This window comes from Rhinolophus sinicus, chromosome 4 (assembly GCF_057876585.1).
Source record: "Rhinolophus sinicus isolate RSI-liver-muscle chromosome 4, RSI-T2T, whole genome shotgun sequence".
Lineage (NCBI taxonomy): Eukaryota > Metazoa > Chordata > Mammalia > Chiroptera > Rhinolophidae > Rhinolophus > Rhinolophus sinicus.
Genome location: NC_142504.1, coordinates 53,491,757 through 53,509,753, shown reverse-complemented (window position 1 = coordinate 53,509,753; position 17,997 = coordinate 53,491,757). Strand labels below are relative to the sequence as shown.

The window sequence follows — 17,997 nt, the reverse complement described above, 5'->3', positions numbered from 1 at the left end:
TGTAATCTTTTTGCTGATGGAGGATCTTGCCCTCAATTTGTAAAAAATGCAACACTGGTGCTGTGTGGTAAAGCGAGGTCTGCCTGTACTTTATCAAGTGTGGAAGAATCGCTTTCTATGTGACTATAAATTTTCATGCCAGAATTGTGGAACTATCTTGAAAGTAAATACATATTTAGGTATGCATTAAAAGTATCATTAAATCTTTTCTTTCTCCAAAAAGAACGAAGTCAATAAAGTTGCTTATACTACTCTGCAGATGGTCAAATCTTGAACTTTGAGATTTCTGCTCAAACTTCTGATTTTTAAAATAGTACAATTAAACAACTTTACTTTCCCACTTCTGTTTTCAGCCTCAGAAATCTCACCTTGAGATGTTGATCAGTGTATTATTATTTTGTGGGGTTTTTATTAGTTTCTTATAAATATCTTAATTTTCTAATATTTTCTTATTGATTGGCTCAACGTCTATACCCTCCTGTTAGAAGTGAACCCCTGGAAGCAGGGACCCTGACTACTGAACTCATCACTGTATCTCCAAAGCCCACAATAGTGCCTGGTACATGGCAGATACTCAATAAATAGTTATTTAAAAAAAAAAGGAAAACAGTGTATTTGTAACTGTAAAAGCTACAGATCATTCTCCCATATTTACATGCTAATAGTTTACAAATATTAAATACTTATGAACATGTATGAATATTTTAATGAATAGAAATATTCAGGTCTATCAGATATTATGACTATTAAATGAATATTAAATATTTATGAATAATAAATGAAGGCTTACGCATTTAGCAAATGTCAGGCATGTGAATAGTCTTATTTTTTACCTCCTCAGTGTCAAGAAGGAGACTGATTTAAGGATTAGTTTGAAAGAAGAATAGCTAGGTTCTGGTCAAGATGGCAGAGGAGGTAAACTCTGTGCTCGTCTCCTCCCACAACCACACCAAAATTACAACTGAATTACAGAACAACCATCATTGAGAATTACCTGAAGACTAGCTGAACACAATTACTATAACTAAGGATATAAAGAAGAAGCCACATCGAAACTGGTAGGATGGGCGGAGATGCAAAATGGGCTGGTCCCACAACCATGTGTTAAGATTAAGAATCTGGAGGGTTATTTCGGCTGTGAAGGGTTCCCTGAGGAGCAAGGGGTTCCAGCCCACACCAAGCTCCCCAGCCTGGGGCACCAGTGCCAAGAGGAGTCCCCAAACTTCTGGCTGTGAAATCCAGAGGGGACTGTGTTTGAGGAGAGGGAGCTGCTAGAGACTGAGGCAAAACTCTTAAGGGGCTTGCACACAGACTCATTCACAAACTCACTTGCTCTAAGCTCCAGTGCAGAGGCAGTGGCTTGAACAGCACCAGGGACATACAGAGAGAAACTAAATTGACTAACTTTAGGACGAGGGCTGGAGGGGCAGGGGTTGGGGCAATTCTCTCTGGGGACAGAAGTGCTGGCAGGCGCCATTGTTCCTTTGTTGAACTCCCCTCCCACCTAGCTGGCCAGGTGCATGTGGGAGTCAAATCTGTGCTCTCCATTAACTTGGCTAACACTGCTCACCTCCCCCTAGTGTTTCCCTGAGAACCCACCCACCCAACTCACCTGACTGGCCCAAGCCCCTTCCAGAAGCTCCTCCACACAAGCAGCCTGCCTTGGTTCATGCTGCAGACTTTCCCCAAATCTCTCACAGACCCACAAACCCCAAACAAGCAGCGGCTGACCTCGGTGTACCTTGTAGCTGTTGCTAAGTGGCCCCAAGTCCAGCAAAAACAGCAGGCAGTCTTGGCCTGGAACACAGCTTCAACAAATCAGCCACACACCCGGCAAAAGTGGCGGCTGGCCTCAGAGCACACTGTGGTGCCAAACAAGGTCGCAAGCCTGGTACAAGGGGCAGCTGGCCTTGGTTCACAGAGTAGCCTCTCCCAGGCACCTTGAAGCCCAGCACAAGTGGCAACCATCTGCAGATCACTTTGTAGCTCTCACCAAGAGGCTCCAAGTATGGCACAAGCAGTGGCTGACCTTGGCCTGCTCCAAAGTACATCCCAAGAGGCTCCAGAACCAACACACCTGGGGACTGGCTTCAGCTGACACCAGAACACCACCCAACTAGCTTCACAAATGACATACACAAAGGGCAGACTCAGCTGGCACCAGAGCTCCACTGAAGCAAATCCCGCTTGGTGAGGACAGCTCCCATACTACAGCTCATCTGCTGTAGTCAGACAGCCCTCACAGCCGGTCAGCCTTAGGGTTAACCCAACCCACTGATGTGCCAACAGCAATCGAGGCTGAACTTCAACAGGAGAGGACACAGGTTGGGTAACCTGTTTGAGGGTTTGTTTTCTCATCTGTAAAATGGGGATCGCATCACCTATCATGCAGGACTGTTATGAGGATTAGGTAAGAAAGAGTAACCACATCGCTTCTGTTGGGAGGACGAACTGAGATAAATGCTTAAATTAGATTACCAACTCTTAAATCAGTTAGACTTGGTAACAGTCCTCTAGGGAGAGAATCTGGGTCAATAAGATCTGATATAAATACATGCACACAAATATGTTAACTTGTCTAGTCATTTTATTTTAGGGATATAGCCATTACCTGTTTAAAGGTGAATGTAATGCCATGCCCAATACACAGTAAGTTAAGATTTTTCACTGAAGTTATTAAGGATACCTTATGTACATTAACCTCAAGTATCAATCAGGTATTATATCCACCAGTTCTATTAATTCAAGGTGAGAATTGCCATTAAAACACTAAAAATAAAAAAGCCAGAGTTAGATTTCTCAAAAATAGGTACTGTTTTCAGTTTTGTTTTGCATTTTAAAGCATGAGATTTTTATGAACCTTGAGTTCTTGACTTGTTAAATCAAGTTGTGTATAAATGTTGGCTCTAAATTTAAAAATGGGGGAAAAAATGATTAATAGCTTTCAAGGAGTCAAGGAATCCACCCCAAACAGCACCAAAACTAACCTAGAGAAAAACGCTCTGGAAGCCCAAGCTGTGATATCCATGACACAAAACCAGCACTTACCTCGTCGTACATGAACTGCAGGGTCAGCGCGGACTTGCCCACACCACCACTGCCCACCATGATGACTTTGTGTAAGGCCAGGGAATTCTGACCCTTGGGCTTATTCGTGGCCATCTTGTGACAAGAGTTTTCACCGAAGGATTAACAGGAATCTACAAAGAATGAGAGGAAAAGTAATGGTCAGTACATTGTTCTTCAGAATTTCAACGTAGGAAAGAGATATGATGTCCTCAGGCTTCAAGATACTACTTTTCATTCTGCAGTGATTTTAAACAGATGGCAAATGAAGTACGCTCACTTAGGGTTACAACTGCTTACCACAGAACACCATGCAATAAAACAAATCTATGACTCAAGGGCCTTTCTCTTCTAACAGTTTCCAGTAATGAGCTGTGACCAAAAGTGAAAATTTCCCAGTGCAACCATATGCTGACAATAATGGAGTATAGTTTCATGAGAATATAATCACACATTATGAAAACAGGTACAACAATCACTTTGTTTTCCTATTAACCCTTCCTGCCACTAGAAATAATCAAAGAGATGTTTCTTCTAATTTCAGTAAGAAACTGACCAAAAACAAAACAAAACAAAACCACCACCAATTTAAGGCTTACTTACTGCCAATTTATAAAAGAAGAAACGGCATCCCAACGACTTGGTGGCAGGATTACCAACAGAACCCAACACCACCTACCAATTCCCAACCGTCTTACATGAGCAGCTGAGTGCCTTGGGGTGGACAGCCCGAGGTTCTGGGTCTCAGGTGGTGCCTTCTCTGGACTGCATGTCATGTTTACTACATTTCTGTGCTCAGTGTGGGAAGACCAGCTTCCTCGAGAAGCTGCAGCGGTGAGGGACACTAAAGGCACCCAGTTACCTTTGGCCATGGTACCAGGCATTATAAAAGGAGGCCATGAGGTCACAACAAATACTGAGTCTGCATGAGGCCCAAGCAAGGAGACTTACTGGAGGACGCAGGTGCCAGACCCTCTCTGACTTGCTTTGGTCACAGATCACACCCCATCCTGCCGGCCTCCCTGCTAATCCTGCACCAACCTCTCCCAGCGTGGCGACATCAGATCCATCCTGGGCTCCTTCAGTTCTCATGCGCTCTTCTCCCCATCCTGGCCTTGGCGATGCAGCTTCCCCCACTTGGCATATTCTTGTTTCAGCTGTCTAACTCCTCTCCGTTTTTGGGTCTCAACCTTACCTCAAACTCTCGGCCTAGATTAGACTCTCTCCTGCCCTGTACTCTGTCATTATAGCATCTGATACTTTTCCTTTATAGCCATTATCAAGTTGAAATTACTTGAGCGTGTCAGTTATTTAATACGGGTCTTCTTCCCTAATATACCAGAAATACCTGGAGTACAGGGGCCATGTCTATTTGGTTTACTTTACGATTAATGTACTAACATGACTTGGCAAAATCAGCCATTCCATTCCGATGTGCTGAATGAACAAATGTTCAAATCTGACTTAACCTCGTGCTTTAGACTAGATTGGTGTAAAGCAACTGTTGTTACTAGAGACTCAACCACAAGCTGGGCAATGGCGCGTCTGCAGTCAGCCCCACACACTGCACTGGCCCTTTGCGCTGGGCACTGCTTCAGGCTGCGCTCAGAAACCACGCCCGTGTGCCTACTTCCCAACCCAAGAAAACATTAGGAAACAGACTCCACAATCTGCTATCCATTTAACAACATGAATATATTAACATACTTCTTTTGAGACTGCTTTTAATCCACATGGAGCATGATTGAGATCACATTGTATATGCTTTTTTTTATTTTTAAGATTTTATTGGGGAAGGGGAACAGGACTTTATTGGGGAACAGTGTGCACTTCCAGGACTTTTTTCCAAGTCAAGTTGTTGTCCTTTCAGTCTTAGTTGTGGAGGGTGCAGCTCAGCTCCAGGTCCAGTTGCTGTTTCTAGTTGCAGGGGGCACAGCCCACCATCCCTTGCGGGAGTTGAACCGGCAACCTTGTGGTTATGAGGACGCGTTCCAACCGAGCCATCCGGGAGCTCAGCGGCAGCTCAGCTCAAGGAGCCGGGTTCAATCTTAGTTGCAGGGGGCACTGCCCACCATCCCTTGCTGGAGTCGAGGAATTGAACTGGCAACCTTGTGATTGAGAGCCCACTGGCCCATGTGGGAATCAAATTGGCAGCCTTCGGAGTTCAAACCGGCAGCCTTCAGAGTTAGAAGCGCGGAGATCTAACGGCCTGAGCCATCGGGCTGGCCCCTGTATATGCAATTTTTGATCCTGTTCTTCTATCATAAACATTTTAGCAGAAGCAGCTTGAACTGTAAAACGTATGGTAAAGAATCCACACTTGGAGGCTAGAAGTTCAATTCAATTCAACTTAACCCAACAGACAAGGGCTGAGTGCCTCTTTCCTGGGTACCAAGGACGTGATCATTAGATTCCGAATGACTAGCAACTGCTCAGGAACAGTGTACATCAGATAGTAACTAAAAGTCTGAAAGACACCAAGTCTAAGCAGGTTTATCAAGTATGCTGCTGCTGGTGTGTCTAAATAAATCAGGAAATAACTTCTTTGTCACTAATTATGACCCTTACTGGGCAGCTGTAATCATTTCACTGCTTCGTCACTGTTTTATTTTTGAAATAGTAAATACCACATGAGCTCAGGGTGTTGCCATATCAATCAATACTCTAAGAAGTGTATGTGTGCATGTGTGCGTGCATGTGTGATGAGCAAAACATTTAGCTGTTACGCCAACTGGGTTAGAACATCTTTCCTCCCAGAACAATTTACTCGTAAACAATAGTCCGTGACTTAGAAAAGGCAGAAGTCCCAAAAACATTTTCCAAAATGCAGTTATTCCCTAATAACTATGAGCTGTACATCCCATACTTTCAAGAGGCTATCCAGGAAAAGCAGTTTTCACCAAGCACGAACTCCTCTCCCCACATTTCAAAACCATGGCATTCCACAGGTGAGCTCCCCACCACTAGTCTAGGTGCCATTTTGATGGTAACAAGCCAAATCTCCTGCCGACCTGGAACTTCAGAAAAACACACATATAAATAAGTACCTTCCATTTGTCATGCTAAGTGCAACAAAAAAAATAAAGGGGCACTGGGATAAAAAGTGGGGCGGGGTCAAGGATGAGTCCTTTGAAGAGGGAGCCCCTGAGTTTCACGAAGGACCCAGCAGCTCTGAGAAGGCGGTCCAGACTCAAGGAATAACAAGTGCAGAGACCTCCGATGAGAGAGGGTCTGACATGTTATGGGACCAAACGCGGAGTGGATGGAGCTTTGGGAGTGAACAGGAGTTGAGACTGAGAGGTAGGAGAGGTCAAATCACAAAAAGCCTTGAAGGCTGTGGAAAGGTGTTTGGGTTTTATTATAATAGTAATGGGAAGCCTCTGGAGAGTTTTAAAGCAGGACAGTGACATAACTTCATTTATATTTTTAAGAAGATTGCCCTGGCTGGTATGTGACTGGATGCTAGCACAGGCTACCCCACAGTCCCTGCAGGACAGGATAGAGATGTGGGTGGTGGCGGTGACGGCGGAAGCAGCAGCAGAAGTGGCACTAGTGCTGGTATAACCACCACTACCTTCTATGCCAGGACAGCGACAAAAAGCCATTACGAGTCCTCACTGCTCTGAGAACCTCATGAGTATTAACTTAGTAGGGCACCACATTTCCTGTGTGAACAGTCCTATGAGGTGTGTACTACTTTAACTTTATTTAAAAGATGAGGAATCTCATCAGAGAAGGTGACTTGCTCAAGGCTGAGCCAGGATTCAAACTGAGGCAGCCGGGCTCTCCTCGCCACTCTGCTGTTCGGGATACTTTTGGAGAAACAGTCGACAGGACTTGACTGACTAAGATGGGGAAAAACAAGAGTAATTTCTAAAACTATCTGAATGTGCGGTGGTACCACTACCTAAGACAGAGAAAGACATGGAAGGAATGGGCCCGGGAAAGTTCTGCCTTAGATATTCAACTGGAGTTGTTGAATAGGAAACTGGATCTTCTAGTTGGGAATTCAGGGGTGAGGGTAGAGATGGAGGCAAAAACGTGAATGTCAGCTTACATACGGTATTTAAAGCCACAAAATGGAATGAGCTCCTTGGGGAGAAGATGAAGATGGTTAACAGAAGGCAGCAGAAGACAGATACCTGAGACAACTCAACAGTCTGGTTCAGGAGAAGGAGGAACTCTAGTGATCATACGGTCATAAAAGTTGGTTAACTGTCAGATCCTGCTGAGAGAATGGAAGAGCAATGATGAGGTAAGAGATGAACAGAGAACTGACTACTAGGTTTAGCCAGATGGAGGTTGCTAGCGCCTCTGAGAAGAGTCCTTTCCCCAGTGAGGTAGGAACCACAGCCTGCAGGGGGTGGGTTGAGGAGAAAACAGGAGGGTCAGAAATGGACTTCTACTCTGAAGATGAATGGAGATGGGGCCATCGATGGACAAGGGCTTTTGTTTGGCTGCTTTTTAATTATTAATAAGATGTTTATGTGATAATCACCTAAAAGAGGCAGAAATTAATGATGAAGAAGAGAGGTTGCCTCTAGCAGCAAAGTGCCTGTAGGAGCGGACCCAGGAGTAGAGACCAGGGCACACAGGGAGGGGGACATCTCTTTCTTTGTAACAGGAGGTGAGCTCAAACCAAGAACACGGCATAGGTGCTGGCTGCAGACAGATTTGGTTATTTCTGTATTAACTGTACTACAGCTCCTCAAATAAATATGATCACACAGCTAATTTAGTGAGAGTTGGAACTCCAAAGCAAGCTTGTCTAGATAGACAACTAGAACACAGAGAAATAGATCCCAGTATATACTATAGTATATTTTATAATTCATTTCAAAGGCAAGAGATAATATTCCGATACAAAAAATTACTATAAGATCAGCAACTATAGGAAAATGGGCAAAAAATATAAATAGTCACAGAAAAAGAAATACAAATGGCTCTCAATATGCTCAGGCTTGCTGGTAAGAGAAATACGAATAAAATTATATTGGGACACCACTGTTTCACCCATCAGATTGGTAATATGTTTGCAAGGCTCAGCAATATAGTCCCTTGGCCTGCTTTTTGTGTGGCCTGTGAGCTAAGAATAGTTTTATGCTTTTGAAAGTGTGTAAACCAAACCAAACCAAACCAAACCAAACCAAACCAAACCAAACCAGGAGAGTGTGTAAGGCTCACAATAAGCTACTTACAGAAAGTCTGCTGACCCCTTATTCATCGATTGCGGTGTTAGTATAAATTGGATACATGTCAGGAGGCAGCTCAAACATACTGTTTAAAGTGAAAAAACCAAGATATCGAACAATGTACCTTGTATGCTATGAACTACATAAAAAGTTGAGTAAAAGGATTATTTAGGAATTTACTTGTTTATATATCAGAAAGTGTATTAAAAACGGTAATACAGAACTGCCTGTGAGGATGGAAACTAAGCCACCAGGGAACAGATGTGGGGTAGTGGCTTTTTGCTGTGTACCATTTTGATTTTTGTATCATGTGAACATGTATTTGTTTTAAAAATTAAAATGAAAATTAGTTATAAAGTAAATCAATACTGTAAGCCTGTTTATTTCTTGCACTCACTTGGCAAAAGTCCAACTAACTACCCTCCTGGCACCTTATACAAACTAGGAATTGGAGGACTGAACCTTAATTTTAATTAATAGATGACTTCTCCATGTGTACGTGTGTGTTTGTTTTCCCCCTTAAGTAATAAAATAGGGATCCTTGAATTCCAAACGGTTTGGTTTATTTGGTTCCTCAATTATTTTCTACCTTTTACTGTTCAAGTGTTTAAAAGTGATGTCCTAGAATAATACTACAGAATCTATTTGGCTATGGGTGGGCTTCAAGTTCTCAAACTTACTGTTTTTCTCTGCTCTATCCAGAAACTAGACACCTACCTGGGTCTTACATTAATGTTTGCTCCAAAAGATGCATTAGAGCTGATGGTCCAGCTAGGTCTTATTTTCGGAGAAACACGGTACACCATGTTTACAATGTTCATTTAAATTACGAATTACCTGATTTTTTTCCTTCCCTCCTTCCTTCTTTCTGCCATCAACAAATATACTGAGTGCGACAAGGATAAGAGATCCTTATTTGTACGGCACTGCTCGAGCTTAGGGATAAGGAGTTGAATCCTATAGGCCTAGGTCCCTGCCCTCATATGTGCAGTTAGCGGGTATTCATACTGTGTTAGTTTCCTGTTGCTGCTGTAAAAAATTACCACTGACTTATGATGGCTTAAAACAACACAAACTTACACGTATTGTCTTCTGATTCCAGGGACCAGAAGTCCAAAATGAGTCTAAAGGGACTAAACTCAAGGTGTCAGAAGTGCAGGCTCCTTCTGGGGGGCTCTGGGAGACTCTGCTCCTCACCTTTCCCACCTCTGAGACTGGCTTTTTTTAGTCCCCAACAGCACCGCTACAATCTCTTTCTCTGGTCATACAACCTTCTCCTCTACTCGTGATTACATTTAAGGCCCACACAGATAATCTGAAATCATCATCCCATCTCAAGAGCCTTAACTGAACCACATCTGCAGGGTCTCTTCCACCACAGAAGGAAATCTGCACAGGTTCTGGGGATTCAGACGTGGTGTCCTGTCAGGCCACTGTGCAGCCTCCCCCACGCAGGAGGTGGGCCACGGACTCCAGACCACACACCTCCAATCCAAACTCGAAGCTCTCTATTTTAAACATTAAGAAATTGTCTAACCAACAATCAATCTAGTTCTCTAATACCTGATAAGGAATACTCTACCAAAGTATTTCATACAAAAAATTCACACATGACACACTCTATCTGTATTAAGAATCTCTGCTAAATTTAAAAAAAGGAATTTAGTATAAAATAAACAATTTTAGAAGAGTTAGAATATACCTGACCAAGAAAACAATATACACAATTCTATTTTGAAAGGGATTTAAGACTATTTAGGTTTATTACCAGGCACAGATAATATCACTGGTGTATTTTTCCAAACATTCAAAGAACAGGTATTATCAATACTATTTAATGTTCCAGAGCACAGAGAAAGCTTCCAAATTCTTTTCAGAGAGTTACCTTCATACTGATGCAAAGTTCTAACAAAGCGAGACTAAAGGAAAAGTAAATTGACTGACCTATCACGTGAATGTGGTGCAAGAACTTAAAATGCTACCAGATGGATAAATCCAAGTTACCAGGTGCTGTTCAATCAGGTATGCAAGAATGTCTCTATATTTTAGGAAGTAAATATAATTCTTTGTATTAATACAAAAAACATGATTATCTCTACAGGATACGGAATGACATTTGATAAAATTCAAAGTCCACTGCTTATTAAAACCCTTAAATAAAGAAGAAATTTATTGGTGTTCACTTAATACATCCAGAAACTGGCTAGCTTAAAACCCAAACCATAACAATACCGTAAGCTTAATGATAAAATAAAAGCATTCCCACCACTGTCAGAATAAGAGTGACCACTCTCATCACCCTTATTTAGCATTGTGCTGGAAGTAATATCTGATGACACGAGAAAGGGAAAGGAGGGCAAATGAGCATTATAAACTGATAACATGATTTCACACTTAGGCCAAAGAAATCAACTGAAAAATTGCTATAAGTAAGAGATTTAAAGGGTAATCAATATAACACATTATAATCAATGTTATGTATAAAATACGTTATAAAATCCACGCTATATAAAAATAAATATAATACAAAGAGTACATAACAGAATAAAATTAACACAAACTATGTAAGATACACGTGAAGACAATAATGACAACATAAAGGGTGACTTGAATAAATACAGGTCCTGTTCTTCGGACAAGACTGTATACTGGCAAAGGCGCAAAACCCTGAAAATAAAAGACTATTAATTACTAACATATAAAAATTTCTTCATGATAAAAAAATAAGTTAAAAGACTTTGGGGTCATCTGATCTATCTCCTAGAGTTTTCTTTACCCTTAATCTATGAAGAGAAATTCTGATGTTGAAAACTGGCTTTAACTTTTTTTTTCTAAGGCAGGTTGATTTATGTACAATAAAATCACCCTTTTAATGAGTTTTGATAAATGTAGTTATGTAACCAACACCACAATCTAGATATAGAACAATTTCCAACATTTTAAAGTATGCAGTCAAGCTCTACAGGAGCAACATTCAAAGTCAGAAAGTCCCTGAGGCAATGTTTTACTTTAGAAATGTAACCATATTTTCTAATTACCCAAACTGCACTGAATAAGGAGAACACAAAATTATAACAAAGACTGAACTAAGGAAGGCACTATTCTGTTTTAAGGGTATAGTAGTTGAAAACTGTTTAATGAGGGCTTAACCTTTTGCCTTGTCTGCACAGTCACATTTATTTATATGCCTTGCCAGGCATGCTGTCAGACATCAAAGCACAGACTCTTAAAATCACTGAAGCTCAAAGTACTTTATCTCCTTGGGTCTCAGTCTGTTTGTAAACATAATGTTAAGATGAATAGAACAGCATATGTAACATATTCAAGTACACATAGCAAGGATGGGTAATGTAAACATTCAGGCATGTTTACAGAAGACCCTCCCTTTATATGCAATATATTCAGCCCCCAGTCAGTGCAAAATTCTTACCAACAACACAAAGGTAAAGCCCTCACCACAGTTAAAACTAACAAAAAATTTCTACAATGCATGAGGAAGTGATGGCTAAACTGAGACTTGAAAGACTATCAGCGGAGCAGGTGAACCTGCAAAATAAAGCTCTATGAAGGGTCAGAAACAGAACTTTACATGCCAGGAATTTAGATTTTTATCCTCCGAGTAATGGAAAAACCACCAATTTTTAAGAGAGACCACGACCCAGAAGAACAGCTGGGAGGCTACAGGGCAACTATGACCTGAGTTTGGACTAAGGCGAAGATGTGGGTGGATTCAACAGATATTAAGGGTAAAGAGTCAACCAATCTGGGGACAGATCAGATGTGAGCGGTGAAGGAAAGGGAAAATTCAAGTGAAATTACCCAACTTTGTGGCTTGAGTGGCTATGGGTAAGGAAAAGAAGAGGAACAAGCAGCTTTTTTAGGAGGTGGTGAGACGAGTTGGTGAGAGGAAATGATGGAAATCAATACTGATCGTTTAACAGATCAAAATATTTTAAAAGCATCTAAGTACAGCATAGCACAAGGATAAGTGGTTTAGGTAAAACCACCACATTATGACTTAATTTCAGCAATTATGAGAAATAAGAGGGTGGAACATGAAAGATGGAAGAGTACGAGACCGACAAACCACTATTTACAGCAATTTTAACATTTGTCTTTGAACCCCTAAATGTGCTTTTAAAATAAGATTACGTAATTTAGGAAAACATTTAATAATTATTAATCATAAAGAATATACATTTTGCTTCTGTATTCCTGTAACCCTGGAAGGATACATAACAGTAACCTTTTGAATTTTAAGCCATGTGAACGTACTACCTATCTACAAATTAAATACATCAAAGGTAATTGAATTTACAGGCTAAAAAATCGGATGAAGAAATAATATTCAAAGCCTGGATGCTTAACAGATCTGATAAAAAAAGTGTCATTATATCTCTTTAGGTTCTACTATGTATGAGCTATAAGTTAAGTGTATACATACTGTTAAGAGTTTCTCTTGTTGTTATCTTTATGAACTTGATATTGTCTATGAAAGCTCTGCTAATTTAAAAAATGCAAGCAGAAAAAAATAATTGAATTTATTAACCATGTCTGAATGATACAGCTTAAAAATTATTCAACTGAATAAAACTTGTATTTTTATTTCTTTAATAGCTTCAAGTGTACAAAACATAATGATTAGACATTTACACCCCTCACAAAGTGATAAGCGCCCCCCCAAGTTTACTACCCATCTAACATCGTATATAGCTGTTACAATACCATTGACCATATTCCCTATGCCTGTACTACGCATCCCGTGTGACTAAGACTTATATTAACTCACACACATGAAGAAATACTGACAAAAAGTTGAACAGTAAATAGTCATTAGCAAATGAAATACTTTAAAAAAATCTAATACATGAAGGGGCGGCCGGGTGGCTCAGTTGGTTAGAGCGCGAGCTCTGAGCAACGGGGCTGCTGGTTCGGTTCCCACATGGGCCAGTGAGCTGTACAACTAGATTGAAGACAATGAGCTGCCACTGAGCTTCCAGATGGCTCAGTGGGTTGGAGCGCGAGCTCTTAAACACTAAGGTTGCCGAATTCGACTCCTCCACTCCCGCAAGGGAGGGTGGGCTGCACCCCCTGCAACTAACAACAGCAACTGGACCTGGAGCTGAGCTGTACCCTCCACAACTAAGGCTGAAAGGACAACAGTTTGACTTGGAAAAGTCCCGGAAGTACACAATGTTCCCCAATAAAGTCCTGTTCCCCTCCCCCACCCCCACCCCCAAAATCTAACACATGAAGACATCTGTTAAATCCCACTTTTTAATGCAGGTATCATTGGTAAGTTAGCTCTTTGTATAGTGGCTTCTCGATCTTTTGGTTTGCTTTTGGGTTTCCTTTCTGTTTCTTTTTCCTATGCCCATTTTCTGAATCAACAAGCATTTACTGAGAGTCAGACAGTGTGCTAGGCACTGGGAGGGAGTGTGAGTGGGTCAAGGACGAGCCAGTCAGGGTCACTGGCTTCAGGGACCTTACAATCAAGTACAGAGATGTGGGGAGGGGTTATTAAGTAGTAAGGCACAAGTCGGCCTTTTGCATCCCTTTCCATTTAAGTCACACTTGCTTTTCTATGGTGTTTTGTTGACTTCATAGCTGCAGGTTTTAATGGCTGTCTATTATATCACCCTGTAGATGTACAGCAGTTTACTTACCAAACCTGTAATGTAATTAGAGCTGTTCAGAATTATTCAATATTATCACAGATGAACTTCTATTTCTACATTTAAAATGCTTTCCATGAGGTAGATTCTAAGACATAAAAATGAATGAATGGGTTGTTTAAGATTTATTAGGCAGCCCTGTCCAATTGCTTTTCTAAAGTGCCATGCAATTGTTCACAACATCCTACTATTAGCAATGGGCATTCTTTTCTTTTAAAAAACGATTTTTGATTTCATTACACGAAAAGAGTGAATATTTTCCCCACGTATTTATCTATTTGTGACTTGTTCATTCAAAGCCTTTACTAATCTGGCAGCAGTATCTTGTATTGCATTTTGTGTCGTTCCTTGTCAGCGCGGGCTAGGCTTGCTCTCCTCTGCTCTCCCAGTCCACTGCAGTAGTGTCCCCTGCTGCTGGGTAGATCTGCTTCCCACACCAGATCAGAAGAGGTAACAAACTCTGTGTTCACTGACATTTTCATGGACATGCTTCACTTCAGGGTTCACGGTAAGGAGTAGGTTGATACTAGGTTGGATCGTTCTCCAAATACCAAACCAAGGAGAGTATACCGTGGGTCACTAACTCTTTCATTAGAACTCCTATTCCTCTTCACCCTGAGAGTTTAAAAGAATTTTCTGAAAGCAGATTTCCAAAATTCGCATGGGACCAGTGTTGCTGCAATCTTTGTCTAGGCGGGGTGTGTGGGTAGGGGATCCAGTTAGCTCTTAGTAGATCCTCTTGGAATCAATCTCGTGTCTTATCATCTCTTCAGCTCTCTGTCCCTACTGACATGAGCTTAAATCCTCCTCAGGATCTGTGGGAAGAACAGATCCCACTCACAGCCTTCCCTCAGTCTGCTCGACGGGCTTCCTCCACTTGGCTCACCATCTCCTGGGGCCTGGAACTCCTCTGATTTGCTGATGGTCACTCCATCTGTCCCATTCTCAGTGCTGTTCTGGATTTACAAATTTCTGCCTGTAAAATTTTTCCCCTCTGTCATTTCAGGGAGTTGGGGATACATGAGTTAGATACATGAATTTAGACTATTGGCTTTCACCGTAAATGAGTTAAAATTCTAAGTTGACTTGATTTGGAATCCCAAAATATTTCACAAATTTAGAAACTGAAAATCTCAAGTAGAGACATCTAATTAAAATTAACCTGAGTTTTAAATAATACAATTATTCAGTACCAGTTTTAAGGATAAATCAGTTTCCTGATATGGGTGACCAAAGAATCATAAATAAAGAAAAAGGTTAAGATAAGGCAATATCTGGCATAAAAAGGAGTGGGAATGAGGCACAAGTGGGAGAGAAGAGAAAGGAGAGCCAGTAGTCTTCATTGCTACCAAGGGCTGAAATAATTTCTTAGAAATGTTTTCTTTACTGTATTGGGACAGGTTAGCTAAAACTGAAAATGTGTATGGGGACATATTGATCAGTCATGGCCCTGCAAATGATGTACTGAAACTATTTTTACTTAAATAGCGTTGATCACTCTTCTCACTTTCACGTTGCTTACATCATGCATGCATGCATGGGACTTACGTTCCTCCTTCTCCCAACAATTTGTCATGATTATAAAAGTAACAGGTGCTCATCATATATAACTTGGAGAGTAGAGAGAAGAGGGGGAAAAGTCACTTGTGTGGTCCTATCACCTAGTGGTAATGTTTTGGAATTTTTATCTTCTATAGGACTATCTTACACAAGGCATTCAATCAATCATATGGTTCAAGAAGCTCGAAGATCCAAAGCAATCAGACAAGAAAAAGAAACACAAGGCATCCAAATTGGAAAGGAGGAAGTAAAATTGTCATTATACGCAGAAGACATGATACTATATAGAAAGAACCCCAAAGACTCCACCAAAAAGCTATTAGAACTGATAAATGAATTTAGTATAAAGTAGCAGGATACAGAATTAATATTTAGAAATCAGCTGCATTTGTATATACCAATAATAAACTATCAGAATGAGAAATCAAGAAATCAATCCCATTTACAATTGCTTCAAAAACAATAAAATACCTAGGAGTAAATATAACCAAAGAAGTAAAAGACCTGTACTCAGAAAATTATAAGACACTGAAGAGAGAAATAAAAGACACAAATAAATGGAAACACATACCATGCTCATGGATAGGAAGAATTAAGATAGTTAAAATGTCAATACTACCTAAGGCAATATACAGAGTCAATGCAATTCCTATTAAATTACCAATGACATTTTTCTCAGAAATAGAGCATATAATCCTAAAATTTATATGGAACCATAAAAGACCCCTAATAGCCACGGCAATCTTGAGAAATAAGAAAAAAGTGGGAGGTATCATGTTACCTGACCTCAAATTATACTACAAAGCTATAGTAATTAAAACAGCATGATACTAGCATAAAAACAGACACATAGATCAATGGAACAGAATAGAGAGCCCAGAAATAAATCCATTCATATACTGTCATTTACTCTATGACAATGGAAGCAAGAATTTACATTGGAGTAAAGACAGTCTATTTAATAAATGGTGCTGGGGAAACTGGACTGACACACGCAAAAAAATGAAAGTGGACCACCTCCTTACACCATATCTGAGAACAAATTCAAAATGGATTAAAGACTTAAATGTTAAGACCCGAAACCATAAAACTCTAGAAGAAAATATAGGGAGTAAATTTGCAGACATTACCCTGAGTAATATTTTTATTGATATATCCCCTCGGGCAAGGGAAGTAAAAGAAAAAATAACATATGGGATTACATCAAACTTAAAAGTCCTTTCACAGCAAAGGAAGCCATCAATAAAACAAAAAGACAAACTACTGAAAGGGAGAAGATATTTGTCAATGAGACATCTGATAAGGGGTTAATATCCAAAATTTATAAAACATGCATTCAACTCAACACCCAAAAAACAAACAACCCAATTAAAAAATGGGCAGAGGACATCAAGAGACATTTCTCTGAAGAGAACATACAGGTGGCCAACAGACATATGAAAAAATGCTCAACCTCACTAATCATTAGAGAAATGCAAATGAAAGCCACCTCACTCCTGTCAGAATGTCTATCATCAATAAATCAACAAACAACAAGTGCTGGCGAGGATTTGGAGAAAAGGGAACACTGGTGCACTGTTGGTGGGATTGCAGATTGGTGCAGCCACTATGGAAATCAGTATGGAGGTATCTCAAGAAACTGGAAATGGAACTAACTTATGACCCAGCAACTCCACTCTTAGATATCTATCCAGAGAAATCCAAGACGCTAATTCGATAAAATGTATGTACCGTATGTTTATTGCAGCATTATTTACAATAGCCAAGACTTGGAAACAACCGAAATGCCCATCAGTAGACGACTGGATTAAGAAACTGTAGAACATTTATATAATGGAGTATTACTCGGACATAAAGATGAAATCTTACCATTTGCAACGATTTGGATGTACCTAGAGAACATCATGCTAAGTGAAATAAGTCAGTTGGAGAAAGACAAATACCATATAACCTCATTTATATGTGGAATCTAAAGAACTGAATAAATGAGCAAAGTAAACAGTCTCAGAGATATAGAGAAAAAACTGATGGTTGCTGGATGGAAGGGGAGGGGATGGGAGAAGGGGAGGGGATTAGAAAGTACAAATTGGCAATTACAATATTGCCACAGGGATATGAAAGACAGTTTGGGGAATATAATCAATAATGTTGTAAAGATTTTGTAGGGTGTCAGATGTGGGCACATGTCCTATGAGGGAGAGTACTTCATGGATGGTGTAGATGCCTGACCACTGCACTATACACCTGAAGCTGAAACTGAAAAATACTGAATGTCAACTATAATTTAATATATATATGTAGTCACAGGATGTGGAGTACAGCATAGGGAATAGAGTCCATGGAATTGTAACAGCTTTATATGATGTCAGAGGAGCAACAGATTGGGGGAGGGGGGGGTTACACTTTGTAAGGGGTGAAATGTCTAACTATTACATTGTGTTGTACACCTGAAACTAATAAAAAAAAAAAAATCACAATACCTGCAGACAGGCCAACAATACTGG

The 17,997-nt window shown here is 40.4% G+C and overlaps 1 protein-coding gene across 2 annotated transcripts in view; it reads right to left on the bottom strand.

The window, feature by feature from the left end:
* The window catches only part of RALA (RAS like proto-oncogene A), a 59,997-nt gene that overhangs the window by 10,934 nt on the left and 31,066 nt on the right, over positions 1–17,997 (bottom strand). For both annotated transcript variants that reach the window (XM_019710245.3, XM_019710247.3), the window contains exon 2: positions 3,049–3,200. In XM_019710245.3, coding sequence (XP_019565804.1) covers positions 3,049–3,162 — 114 coding nt within the window. In that variant the 5' untranslated portion in view covers positions 3,163–3,200. The remainder of the gene's footprint in view (positions 1–3,048; positions 3,201–17,997) is intronic.